The sequence below is a fragment of the Marmota marmota genome, unplaced genomic scaffold (assembly GCF_001458135.2).
Source record: "Marmota marmota marmota unplaced genomic scaffold, marMar, whole genome shotgun sequence".
Taxonomy (NCBI): Eukaryota; Metazoa; Chordata; class Mammalia; order Rodentia; family Sciuridae; genus Marmota; species Marmota marmota.
The window spans coordinates 63,461,778-63,475,103 of record NW_026000174.1 but is presented as its reverse complement, the minus strand read 5'-3'; the positions used below and the strand labels follow the sequence as shown (position 1 = coordinate 63,475,103).

Here is a 13,326-nt window from a genome sequence, read left to right as displayed (position 1 = left end):
CTGCCCGCCGCCCCCGCCGTCCTCCACCTGCTGGTTCCTGGGCGGCTCCTGGCTCCGCGTCCGAGCGTCCTGCGGTCACAGAGGTGTCGTTAGGGCCAGTTTGCCCCTTGTACGGATGGGGAAACTGAGGCCAACGAGCGGCGTACGACTCTGGCCTGTGACATCCTGGCCAGTGCCCTTTCCCCAGGGCAGGGAGGGGACGGAACTTCCAGCCTGGACTCTGTTCGCGTCCTGTACCCAGGATTCCCAGTGGGATAGCCCAGCGACACTGAGCAGCCCTAACCCTGCAGGGGGTGTGTGTTCCCGGTGTGTGCCTGCTTCCTCCGCTGTCCCACTTTGTGGGCTGGGAAGGGGTTATCTGCGGCGGTGTTGAGTGACCGGGAGAGCTGGCCACACCTCGGGGTCTCGGCCACACCAGGGCGTGCATACTGCGAATGCCTCTCTTGACCTCGGGCAGCTTCACAGGCTCTGTTCCTTGGCCTCAGTAATATCCCCGTTCTTCAGTTGCTGCCCCAGGCCCTTTTCACCCTCTTCACCGGCTCTGCCCCTTCTGTCCTCGAGTCCCATTTCCTGCTGGTGCACCCAAAATGAGGCCAGTTGACTTAGTTCTGTGAACGTGGACCCTACAGCTGGAGGTGGCTGTGAGAAGGACTTGGGAGGGAGACTCTTTTGGGGCTGTTGTCCAGAGTCGCAGCCCTGGGCATCCCTGATCCCTGATCTTTGGGGTTCTGGGTGGGAGGAAGGACTGTTGGGGTAAAATATTGGATGCTGACCTGAGTCTGTGTTCTTGGCAGTGGTCCTGCCCAGACAAGCCTTTTTCCTAGATTATCTTGGAACTCTGGCTCCCAGCCCCTGTCATTTCCATTAAGGAGGACGTTTTCATTAAAGACGTCTTCATCTGGGCAGCTTCTAGAAGGTGGCTGTTTTGCAGAGCATTAGCTCTGATTTCTTGCTTGGCTGCTACACGCTGGTCACTATTGTGGCGGCAGTTTGAACATACTGGATTCTGAGAACACATCCAAGGATATGGTGATCCCACTTTGCAGATAAAGTGAGTGAGTCAGATAACTTCGCTAGTGTCAGCCAGTAAGTGACTGAACTGGAATTCCTGAACTTTCAGTCTCATTTCAAAGTGAGTGTGTCTTTAATTCTGTGATATTGCCCCAGGTTCCTCAGTTTTCCAAATTTGCTTGACCTTAAAAATCACCTCTGATGCTTGTTAAAAAAAAAAAAAAAGAACAAAACAAAAAACCCCAAACAGAGCCTTGCCTCTGGAAATTCCTGTGATATTTCCTGGAGGAAAACCCAGGAGGAACCGTCCCAGGAACCTCTTTTTAACGAGTGCGTTATGTGATTGAGAGTTTGTGGATTTGCTGGGCCACTGGTATCCTGGAAGTGGATTATTATTACTAAGGAGTCTTGTTTTCTTTTGCTTATTGCTTTGAAGCATGCCAATTTGCTGTTAAAAAGGACACTGGGATAAATAGCCATATTAATCATTCCTGGACAATGTTGGCTACTAGTAGAGGGTTTTTCCAGATTGACATAATCAAGTCATTGAAGACCTTTTTTTAATCCAACTGGACCTCTGTTGTGGGAATTCTGTTGGCAGTTTCCTCGCAGGATCTGGAGTTTTTGGAAGGTTCTTGTTTGTTTCCAGATGGTTGCCGCCATGGTGGAGAGATCTCTGTAATGGCAACAGTTTCGTAGCTTTTGCTAGCTACAGAGGCCTGTCTGCTAGTAGGTGCTGCTTCCATTCTTTCCTCTTTCTGATTTCACCAGTTGGGTGAAGAACCAAGCAAATATCAAACAGGTTTGTCTTGATTCAACTGAGGCTGACAAGTGGGGCCCCTGGGGCTTGGGATAGGCCTGAAAGAGGGGAGGGACCATCTTCAGGAACACCACATAACTCCAGTGAGGCAGGCCTAGCATCGAAGACCTGTCAGTATTTAAATCCCTCTGCTAATTTATCTGCCCCTCCTCAGCCAGAGTACAAGTAGTAAGAGGAACGACCCAAGCATTGTAGTATTACTTTATTCTCTCCCCTAATAAATATTGACTTCTAATTTAATTTCTTTATAAAAAGAAGACATACTTTGTATGATTTGATTTGCTTTAAATGTGCTGAGACTTGTTTTATGGCCCAGGATATGGTCTGTCTTGATAAATGTTCTGTGAGCACTTGAGAAGAATGTGTAGTCTGTGGTCTCCGGGTGGAGTGTCCTGGAAATTTCAGTTAAGTCAAGTTGGTTGATAGTGTGGCCATGTCTTCTGTGCCCTTGCCGACTTTCTGCCTGCTGTTCTCTCAGGTGTCGGGAGAAGGTATTGCAGCTTCTGAAGGGGGTTGTGCGTTTGTCCAGCGCTCCTTATAGTTTTGTCAGTTTGGGTTTCATGTATTTTGAATTTCTGAAAGTGCATAAACATTTGTATTATATTTCCTTGATGAATTGACCTTATTATGAAATGACCCTTTTAATCCCTGGAAATATTCCTTGCTCTGAAATTTACTGCACCTAATATTAATTTAGCTAATTCAGTCTGTAAGAATTAGTGTTAGTGGATGGGCGGGTGGTGCACGCCTGTAATCCCAGTGGCTGGGGAGGCTGAGACAGGAGGATCACGGAGTTCAAAGCCAGCCTCAGCAACTTAGAGAGGGCTTAGCAACTCAGTGAGACCCTGTCTCTAAATGAAATATAAAAAAAAGGGTGGAGATGTGGCTCAGTGGTTGAGCACCCCTGGGTTCAATCCTCAGTACAAAAAAACAAAACAAAACAAACAAAAAAAAAAACCAAAAAAAGGAATTAGTGTTAGTGGATCACCAGAATCCACAAATAACTCCTTCAACTCATCAACAGCAATCAGATAACCCCATTCAAAAATGGGAAAAGATCTTGAGTAGATATTTCTCCAAAAGAAAAGAAACAGTAGCCAAAAAGCACTTGAAATGCAAATTAAAACCACAGTGAGATACCACTTCACACCCATTAGGATGATTATTATTTTAAGAAAACAGGTGTTAGTGAGGATGTGGAAAAAGTGAAATGAAACCCTTGTGCATTTTGGGTATGAATGCAAAATGGTGCTGCCAGTTTAGAAAACAGTACATTAATTCCTCAAAAATGAAACAGAGTTACCACAGGACCCAGCAATTCCACCTCTGAGTAGATACCTAAAAGAAGTGAAAGCAGGAACTTGAACAGGTATCTACACCATGTTCATAGCAGCACTGTTTACAGAGGACAAAAGGTGGAAGTAATCCCTTGTGCATTGACAGGTGAATGGTAAACAAATCGTGCTACATACCTTAGATAGACCATGATTCAGTCTCAAGGGGAAGGAAAATCTGATACACGCTGCAGCAGGATGGACTTTGAAGATGTTAAGCTGAATGAAACATGCAGTCAGAAAAGAACAAACATTGTGTCATTCTTAGAGGAGGTTTCCAGAGTAGTCACTTATATAGAAGCAGAGAGTAGGGGGATGCCTGGTGTTTGGGGGTTGCAGGGGGTAGTAGTGTCTAGTGGGCGTAGGGTTTCAGGTTAGGGGTAATGAAAAAGTTCTGGAGATGGACAGTTGTGATGATTGTGCCACAAAGAAAATGTGCTTAATGTCAAAGAATTGTGTACTTAAGCTGTGTACTTAAAATGCCCCAAATGGTAAATATTATGTGTATATTGTTACAGTTTTAAAATAGATTAAAAATTATGGTCTGTCTTTAAATCCTTTGACTTTTAAACTATTTGTGTCTTTATATAAAGTGGATTTCTTATAGGCAGCATACAGGTGGATGTTACTTTTTTTTTTAGTTTTACAATTTGCCTTGTATTTCTATATATTTTATTTTTTACAATTTGCCTTTTAATTGACATGTTTAACATTTAATGTGATTATTGACGTTTGAGTTTAAATTTACCGGTTTGCTATTTGTTTTCAAACTGTCCCATGTTCTTTGTTCTCCTTTCCTTTATTTTTTCCTCTGACTTTTTTTTGGGATTGAGCAGTTTTTTACTCCCATTTTCTTTCCTTTGTTGGCCTATGAGCTATAATACTTTTTAAAAAGTGGCTGCTTGAAGATACATGGTGTCGTCTGTCTTCAGGTGATTCTGTAGCACTTCACTGCAGGACTTTTCCTCCCTCCTAGTCTTGGTATTTTTATTTCTTCAAACAAATGTTACTGTCCCACTTTTTCTTCTATGTATGTTATAAATCTCACAATACGTTGTCATCATCTTTTGCTTTAAACAGTCATTTACCTTGAAGGAGATTAGAAAGAAAGGGAGGGCCTTTTGTATTTATTCTCTTGTACACTGTTCCCGGTGCTCCTTATTCCTCTGTTTTGATTGGGGTTCCAACTTGTTCCATGTTCCTTCTGACTTGAAGACTTCAAAGCCAGCCTCAGCAACTTAAGAGAGGTACTTAGGAACTCATTGGGACCCAGTTTTTAAATAAAATATAAGAAAGGGTTGGGGATGTGGTTCAGTGGTTTGAGCACCCCTGGGTTCAATCCTCAGTACTGGAAAAAAAAAAAAAAGATTAGTGTTAGTGGATCTCCAGAATCTCTAACATTTCTTATAGTTCTGTTTTGTTAGTGATGATTTCTTTCAGCATTTAGATGTCTAAGGAAGTCTTTAGTTTGGCTTTGTTTTGAAAGGTATTTTCCCTGAGTGTAGAATTAGTCTAGGCCGACTATTTTTCTTTCAGTACTTTAAAAGACGTTGCTCTAGAATCTTCTGCTTGCATTGCTTCATATGAGTAATCTGCTGCTGAACTTAGTTTTGCTTTTTTTGTTCAAAACGTTTCTTTCCCCTTTCTAGATGATTTCTTATCATGGGTTTAAGCAATTTAGTTATGATTTTTTGGGGTGTAATTTTCTTGATGTTTCGTATGTTGGGATTAATTGAACTCTTTGGATCTGTGTGTTTATAGTTTCCATGAGATTTGGAAAATTTTCAGCAAGAAATTCTTTGAATATTTTTCTATTCTTCTTTTTCCCCTCTTTTGGGAACTTCAATTATTTGTTTATAAGAGTGCTGCCTGAAGTTGTTCCACATCTCTCTGATCATTTTTTTCTCTCCAGTCTCTCTTTCTCTTTGTGATTTATTTTGGATGGTTTCTACTGTTATATCTTCAAATTACTGATCTTTTCTTCTCCTGTGTCTAGTCTGCTGATATTTCTATCCGTGTACTTTTAAATCACGGACAATGTAGTTTTCAATCCTAGAAGATTGATTTGGGCCTTAAAAAAAAAATCTTCCAAGTCTCTACTTACTGTGCTTAGTTTTTCTTTTAGTTTCTTGAGCATTTGGAATGTGGTTAAACTATTTTTTTTTTTTAGAGAAAGAGAGAGAATTTTAATATTTATTTTTCAGTTTTCGGGGGACACAACATCTTTGTTTGTATGTGGTGCTGAGGATCGAACCCGGGCCGCACGCATACCAGGCGAACGCGCTACCACTTGAGCCACATCCTCAGCCCAATGGTTAAACTATTTTAATGTCCTTGTTTGCTAATTCTATTACCTATGTAATTTTTGGGTTTGTTTTCATTGATCATTTTCTTCATTATGGTCATATTTTCTTGTTTCATTGCTAGTATTTTTAAAAAATATTTTTTTAGTTGTCAATGGACCTTTATTTTTATTTTTATGCAGTGCTGAGCCTTGAACCCAGTGCCTCACACATGCTAGGCAAGCGTTCTACCACTGAGCCACAACCCCAGTGCTTGCTGGTAATTTTTGATTAGGTGTCAGGTGTTGTGAATTTTACCTTTCTGGGTGCTAGATCTTTTTTACTCACATAAAATTCTCTTCATTGTTTTGGGAGGCTTTCTAAGTTACATGGAGACATTTGCTCTTAAGCTTTGTTAGCTAAGACCAGAGCAGCCTCTGGACCCGAGCTAATGCATTTCTTAGTATTTTCCCAATGACCTGTGTTCCATGAGGCTTTCCACGGTGGCAGGTGGCAACACATTCCTATCTTAATTTGAGACCTAAGGATTATTCCCTCTAACTCTGATGGGTACTGAATGGTGCTTAGTGAAGAAGTGGAAGGGACCCCCTGCAGGTTTCTGGAGTTACCTCATGTGGCCCTCCCTGCTTCTCTACCTTGTGAACACTGGCTGCCTTGGTCCTCCTGGGCTCCCCAATTCTTCCCAGCTCCGTGCCGTGCCTGGAAACTCTAGGCAGCAGGCTGGGGCAGCTCTAGAACTCACCTGTTTCCTGTTCTCAGGATCACTCTTCTGGGCTTTCTGATGTCCAGTGTTTGGAAATGATTGGTTCATGTTTTGTGTGGATTTTTAGTTGTTTTAGGCATCCCTGTTCCTTTATGTTGGCCAAAAGCCAAAGTTCCCTATCCAGCGAGCACTTGTGGGTGCTCACGTGTGTTCAGCCTTGATTGTAGGTGCTGGGATGCAGAAACGAAGATGACACAGGCTGAGCCCCCAGGGAGCTCACATTCTTGCTGGAGAACTTGCTGGTTGCCAGATCGTAAAGCCTACGTGGCATTTACAGAGAACCATGGGAGGGCATGGGAGGAAGTGGCAAGGAAGCTCCACGGAGGGGCTGGCCCGTGGGGATAAGCAGGGTTTTCCTGATGATGAAGGGGGAGGAAAGAGTGTTCCTGTGGAGGGAACCGAGGTGTAAAGGCAAGGCGCTGGATGCCATGAACTCCCCGAGGGCAGGATCCCTGTCTTGGTCAAGTGACTGGAGCGTTGCTTTCTGTCCTGGGAGTAGAGGTAGGACAGGGAAAGTTAGGGTGGAGTGAGCAGCCCAGGGGTGGTGGAGGGAAGGCTAGCTGGGAAGGGAAGTTCAGGGTCAGCTGATAATTGTCTGCAAAGCCAAGGACACAAGATTTTAAACAAAATACCAGAGCTTCACAACCTTCCATGGCTTCCCAGTGCTCCCATATAATGCGTGTCTGGAGGTTCCTGGGATGTGTGGAAGAAGATGTGTCTCTTAGAATCAGGCAGGCGGCTGCTAGAAAGGAGGCCTGGGATGGGCATCCTGCAGGAGCCTGAGATGAGTCCAGAGCTCAGTGCAGCCCTGCTGCCACTACCTTTTGCCTGCCCAATGGTGGCCTGCCTGAGAAGTAGATATGAGGAGGCTCTGGCTCAGTTTCTCTTTTTCTGTGGCTGTCCTGTTGCCCTCACCACACCTTTCTGCCTGTTTGTAAATCTGTTGGACCCAGAAGTTCGTAGTGTCAAGCTTATCACTGTCAGAGGTGGGCTCTGCAGCCACCCCACCAGCTACAGCCCAGGATTGCCACAAACCAGTGGGAACAGCGTTCTCATCTTGTGCCTTGCAGAGACACACCTTGCATGACCCTGCACTGACTCCTGGATCTTTGTCCTGAATGTGTCTTTGCTTGGTCTTCACCTTCATTCTTCCTTAAGGGATGGTGGAACTTGCTTGCTTAGCTTGCTCTGTGCAGATTAGAAAGGTGGGCTGGGGAGGACTGACAGCTGCAGGTGGAAATCCTTTCCCGGCCCGCTGAGCAGTCGGGACACAGGAGAAACAAATATGAGTTTGGTGGAAGATTTAGGATGTTCTTTCAAGTCAGAGCCGCAGGCCAAAGAAGAGACCTCACCAAGTGGCTGGGTTTTACTGTCAGGGAGGCTACTTATTAAATCGCTTGTTTCTTGGCTGTCATATTGATCGAAGTTGGTAACTATTGATCTGATGACATCCAGCCATTGGAGTCATGCCACTCTGTTGACAGACGCTGTCTTGGAGGAATCTTCACTGTCTCCCTCGGAGTCCCCGTGGGGGTGCTCGAGTTACAGAGCTAAGAATGAGGGGAGGCCCTGCGTTCAGCCACGGTGGGAAGTGCTGGAGCTTCCAGGTGCTAGCCCCCATATCCCCACCACAGCCCTGTCCTGGAGAAGAAACTGAGGCACAGCGAGGTGGTTACCCGCACGCGGCCCAGCCAGCAGGTGATCCAGCACGCAGGGTTGTCCGCCTTCTAGACGCTGAGCTCTTCCCCCTGGGTCTGCCGCTTAGAGCTAGGGTCTGGAGGAGGCGCCGGGTCCCTTGTGCCTGCCTGCGGATGTGGGGCTTTAGCCTGGGCCCTGGTAAAGGAGTGGAGTTTCAGTGCTTGAATTGGTCGGGACTGCGTTGTGTTGGTTGGATTCTGAACACAATCTAATGGGTCGTACTCCTTTTTAAAAATATTTTTTTATTTGTAAATGGATCTTTTATTTTATTTATCTTTATTCAGTGCTGAGGATTGAACCCAGGGCCTCACACATGCCAGGCAAGTGCTGTACCACTGAGCCCCGGCCCCAGCCCTGGGTCCTACTCTTTAGGAGGCTAGCGGCAGCTGTCAGTAATGACATTTATTAAGTTCATCCCCCCAGAGCCAGGCACTATTTTTCATGTGTGGTGCAGAGAACCTGGCCCCCTGCCAGGCCACCAGGTTGAACTTCAGGCTCCACCACCACCTCTCCACTGCGAGAGCGCCTTCCGGGCTGCAGTGCTGTGGGGGTTGCTTGCTCTACTGCGCCCTCAGCGCATTCAGCATCCGAGCACTCTGTGAATCTTGTCCGCAGGGACTGTCATTGGTCCTGTTTTACTGATGGATTGTGTGGCTCGGGAGGGGAACAGAGAGGTAGGTAGTAAAGCCTGGTGTGACCCTCCCTTCTGCTGCAGAGCCCTCTCATGTGCCCTGCTGGTAAGACATTACCGCTGACAGGGAGTGGAGAAGGGACTTGGGCAAGGGGGCGGCGAATGTGGCATCGGCAGGGCAGTGATTTGAGACTTAGCTGTTTGGGGAGGAGGCAGGAGGAGCTTTCTAGCCTTCGGAAGGCAGAGGGAGCAGGAACAGTATTTTAAACCAGGCTGACCCAGAGGTGCGTGGCAGGAGGTTGTAAGGAGGAGACGCCGGAGGCAGAAGTCTGGTGCCTGTGGCAGGGCAGCGATGGTGTGCTGGAGAGGCTTCCAGAGACTGACCAGGCAAAGCCATGAGCGGCCCGCTGAGTGACTGAGGCTGAGCTCACAGTGGCAGTGGTGGTTGGGAGGGGAATGCGGTTTGGGGGAGAGAAAACTTGGAGTTGGAGTCTCAGGACTGCAGGTGAGAGGTGGTCAGGTTTGGGAGGAGTCTTTGTACAGATGGGCGGGGTCACGCAGGGACAGCAAAATGCCTGGGTCCTTGGGTCCTTGGGTCCTTGCTGGGGCGTGGGCTCTGCAGCTTGCTGTCTGCGGCGGAGCACCCTGAGCAGCTGGTGGTTCTTCGCAGGGAGTGGAGAAGCCACTCCCGAGGGCCCCATGGCAAATGGGCTCGTCCCTCCAGGACCATTTCACTTGGGGACCCTGGTCTGGAGTTCCCAGTGGACCTGAGGAGCTGTAGGTCATTACATAATACCTCCTGGAAGCCTTACCCTGAGAGTGGACACGGCCCCACAGACGGACCTCTGTGCTTATTTTTTGCCAGCTTTTGTTCTGTCGATGTGGTGCCTGTTTTAGAAGGCCACACCCTGTGCTGTCCCCTGGGATCAGCTCGTTCAGAGTCCTTTGGCGTGTGCCTCGCTGGCTGCCTGGCCGTAAGGTGTGAGGTGTGTGAGTCAGCGCGACCCAGTGCTGCTGGGCTAGCCTGTCTGCAGGCTCCTTCCAGCACCTGGCGAGTGGGATTCTCATGAAGTCCTTGCAGCCTGTGATGAGGTGGTGTTAGTCCATCTTACAGAATGAGAAAGGCTAAAAAGTTTGCCCAAGGTTATACAGCTAGTAAAAAGGTCAGGCGGGGTTAAATCTGGAAATATTAGGCTCTAATACCTCATACTCTTTCTGCCACACTTCAGGCTGACGTAACTAGTCAGTGCTGAGGGCGGGGCGGGACCTCCAACTCCCAGCCCAGCCATTGCGTAGAAGGAATGAAAACCAAAAAAATCCTCTCTTTCTATGGCTTATGCTCCAGTTTCTTACTTTCTTTTTTTTCTTTTAATCTTTTTTTGATACTGGGTATAAACGCAGGGACACTTTATCACTCAGTTACATCCCTGGCCTTTTTATTTTTATAAATTTTGAGACGGGTTCTCACTGAATTGCTTAGGGCCTTGCTGAGTTGCTGAGGCTGGCTTGAACTTGTGATCCTCTTTCCTCAGCCTCCTGAGTTACTGGGATTACAGGATGTGCCACCGTGCCTGGCATACTCCGGCTTTTCAATCTTGGGGAAGACAGAGTCAGTGATGTTTTGGGAAAGGTGGGGAGAACAGGACGGTTTGATTTCTTTTTATTGCCTCCTCTGGGAAGCCAGGAGTCTGAAACTTGGGTATGTGGCTAGAATCATTCTGTGAAAAGAAAAACTAGATCAGGTCAGCAAATATTTCCTCCTTAAGTGGCAGGATTAGGAAAGTTTCCAAGACAATAGTAGGTGTTTTTGACGTGAGGGCTCAGCTGGGGCCAGTTCCTTCAACACGTGCAGATTGAACTTTGCAGGTTGCTATGAATAACTTCTTCCAGTATTGTAGGTGGATGTGGGAAATTTATAAGAAACAGAGGGGCTTTATAACTCTCCTTGCAGTGTGATTTCAGGCTTGCTGGCAAGTTCAGTTGACTGGCAGCATGAGGAATGCGATTGGAGCTGCAGCTACCCTGCCCCGTTGCAGGGCCATTGGGAGATTCAATAGTAGCAGCCAATTTGCTCGACTCAGTAGTGCACCCCAGGGGCCTCATTGCCCCTAATCATCAGGTGACCCCAAGAGGTGAAAAAAACAGTATTTGTTAAGTGCTTGGGAATTTGCAAAGCCCTTTCAGGGTGCTTGCTTATCTGAATCACACAATAACCCCAAGGGAGAATTATCATGGTTCCCCATTTTCCAGGTTAGAAACCTTTGGTTAAGGGACTTATTCAGGGTCACACAGTTAAAGAGCCTGGAGTGAAGCGTGAACGCAGGTTGGCTGTGTGGGAACACTGTGCTGTTCCCTCTGCATCCTTGCAGAGAGGGCTGGCATTAAGTGGTTGGGCAGAGGAAAGGAGCAAGGGGTCCTGAAAGACTCTCTGACTGGCATGGACACTGTGATCTCAGTTTCCTCGGGGCTTAGGAATGTCTGCGTGTTGATTTTTGGCTGTACTTGGTCTTTCAGTTTGTTCTGGGGAAGGCTCCCTGACCAGGTGAACTCTGTTCTTGCTGAACAATCATGGCAGAGTTCATTCTTGATCAAGAATCATCAATACATTGCTTTTTTGTTTGTTTTTCCTATTTTAAGAATGGATCTGGAGGCTGCCTCAAGTTTGGGCCCTGGACTGCTCCCCGCAGAGGTTCTGCAGCTGCTTCTGCTCAGGAGTGGCCAGACATGGCACCACCTTTGGTCTAAATCCACTGGCCATTGTCTGCCTTCCGGCCTCCTGCCTTCCGGCCTCCCGCCTTCCACTAGATCCTCCACTAGATCCTGTCACTCTTGCTCAAGGCATGTGGAACAATTTAGTTAAGACACTAAGTAACAAGAGCTGGTACGGTGGCCCCACCTGTCATCCCAGCAGCTGGAGGGAGGCTGGAGGATGGCAAGTCTGAGGCCAGCCTGGGCAGCTTGGTGAGACGGGCCTCAATATGAAATAAAAAGGGCTGGGGATGTGGCTCAGTGGTAGAGCTGCAAGCCCCTGGGTTCAATCCCTGCTGTCCGNAAATAAATAAATAAATAAATATGTTAAAAAAAAAAAATAAAAAAAAAAATAAAAAATAAAAATAAAAAATAAAACTAAAACTAAAATAATGAAAAGAAGCTGAAAGCTGTGCTCACAGCAGCAGGTCTAGATGCAGAGGGCCCCCTCCCCTCGGAGGCTGGCCTGTGAGGCCTGGGCTGCTGGAAATGCTGTCTCTTTGGCTCTGATGGTGACACTCTGGCTTTAAAGTCTCTGCCCCCCCCCCCCAGGGGTTTGTGGCCAAAGGCAGTGTCTGCAGGCTGCCTGTGACATGTCTTTGCACTCCCCTCTGCCCATTTCTCCTTCCCACTTCTCTGTGCTATGTCATCCCTGCATACGTGGCTGGCAGAGGGTATGGTTTGATTTCAGGCTACACACCATAGCCCATGGGTTTTGGTGGTCCACCGAGAGAGAGAGAGAGAGAGAGAGAGAGAAGCATTTATATTTATTTAACATTTATATTTATATATATTTGTACATGCATGCATCTCTCTTGACTTTGAATTGTCTGCTGAAACTTACAGCTGGGCGATGCGCCTGGGTCTGGGTCTCTGGTCTCCCCCAGGGAGCTGGCGGGCCTGGCTGAGCTGCCTGCCCTCTTCCCTGCAGGAGGAACCTGGAGCCAGCTGGGTCCGTGCTCTGTGCCAGCGGGACACACTCCCTGGTGCTTAGCCTGACTTGCTGGCCAGGGCTTCGTAGGTGGCTGGGGTTGTCACCTCTGGTAGAGGTGAAAACTGGGGAGGAAACAAAACTTAAAAAGAAAGAACAGGGGGAAAAAGAAAAAATTCTTGCTCCTTCTCAGGGGCCGTTAGGCAGACAGTGGGGACTCATTTCTCTTCGTGGTGCAGAGACGGCGGATGTGAGCTCAGGCATGGCTTCTCTCCTCATTCCCAGTCTCATCGCCTCTCTACTGATGGCATCGCCCCCCCCAAAGAGGTGTTGTTCTGCTGTACCTGGGAATGCTGTGCAGCTGGGCCTCGCCATCCGTCCTGGCTCCCTGTAGGCCACTGAGATCCCAGTGGCTCCCATGCAGCAGGAGTAGCCCCTTCACCCCTTGCCCCACACCCTGCTTCACTGACCCGCCTCTCTGGTTCCTTTCACTGTGTTCACAAGGTGTTTTTTTTTTTTTTTAAATTGGCTTTTTAAAACCAAACAGTTCCTTGAGAGTAGGTTCAGCTTACACGTTAACGCTCTTAGGAAGAACCCAACAGATACATCTCTCTGCACCGTTTATCCTTCATCCCTTGATGTCGGGCCTTGCACAGTTCTTGGCACATAGTAATTGCTTAGTAAATGTCCCTTCGGTAAAGTCATGGAGAAGTGAAGGAAGCATGAGTAAGTGGAAGGAGGCTGTGTTCTCAGGTCCCTGTGCCTTGTACTTGTCCACCAGCTGACTGACTTTATTGGCAAGCTCTTTGATGTGCTGTCTGTGAGCCAGGCACAGGGGGTACAAAGGTGAATAAAGCAATCTTGTGTACAGGGGGTTACCTTTCTCACCTTGCCTTCCTCTTCCCCTCCCCCAGTGGTACATTCTAGAATCCCCCAGAGGAGCACCCAGCTCTGCTGGCCATTGGTGGTGGGAAGGGTCTGGGTCAGGACCCTGTGCCCACAGCCTGAGGAAATTGGACTTGTTAGGTTGTCCAGAAGCAAAAGCCCGTGGACTCTGGCTTGCCACGTAACATCCCACAACCCCCCC

The 13,326-nt window shown here is 47.5% G+C and overlaps 2 protein-coding genes across 3 annotated transcripts in view; one reads left to right on the top strand and one right to left on the bottom strand.

Moving 5' to 3' along the window:
- Positions 1-20: 20 nt before the first annotated feature.
- The window catches only part of Vps37c (VPS37C subunit of ESCRT-I), a 26,478-nt gene continuing 13,172 nt past the window's right edge, over positions 21-13,326 (top strand). The window contains exon 1 of one of the 2 annotated variants that reach the window (XM_015478032.2): positions 21-306. The gene's annotated coding sequence lies outside the window, so the exon portion shown is untranslated. Of the gene's footprint in view, positions 307-8,579; positions 8,604-13,326 lie in introns of those variants that run through there. The other variant, XM_048788927.1, reaches the window with a different exon arrangement.
- Cd5 (CD5 molecule) overlaps positions 12,868-13,326 on the bottom strand; it is a 34,445-nt gene continuing 33,986 nt past the window's right edge. Inside the window, exon 8 of the mRNA XM_015478031.2 lies at positions 12,868-13,057. Within this exon, the coding sequence (XP_015333517.2) occupies positions 12,868-13,057 (190 nt within the window). The remainder of the gene's footprint in view (positions 13,058-13,326) is intronic.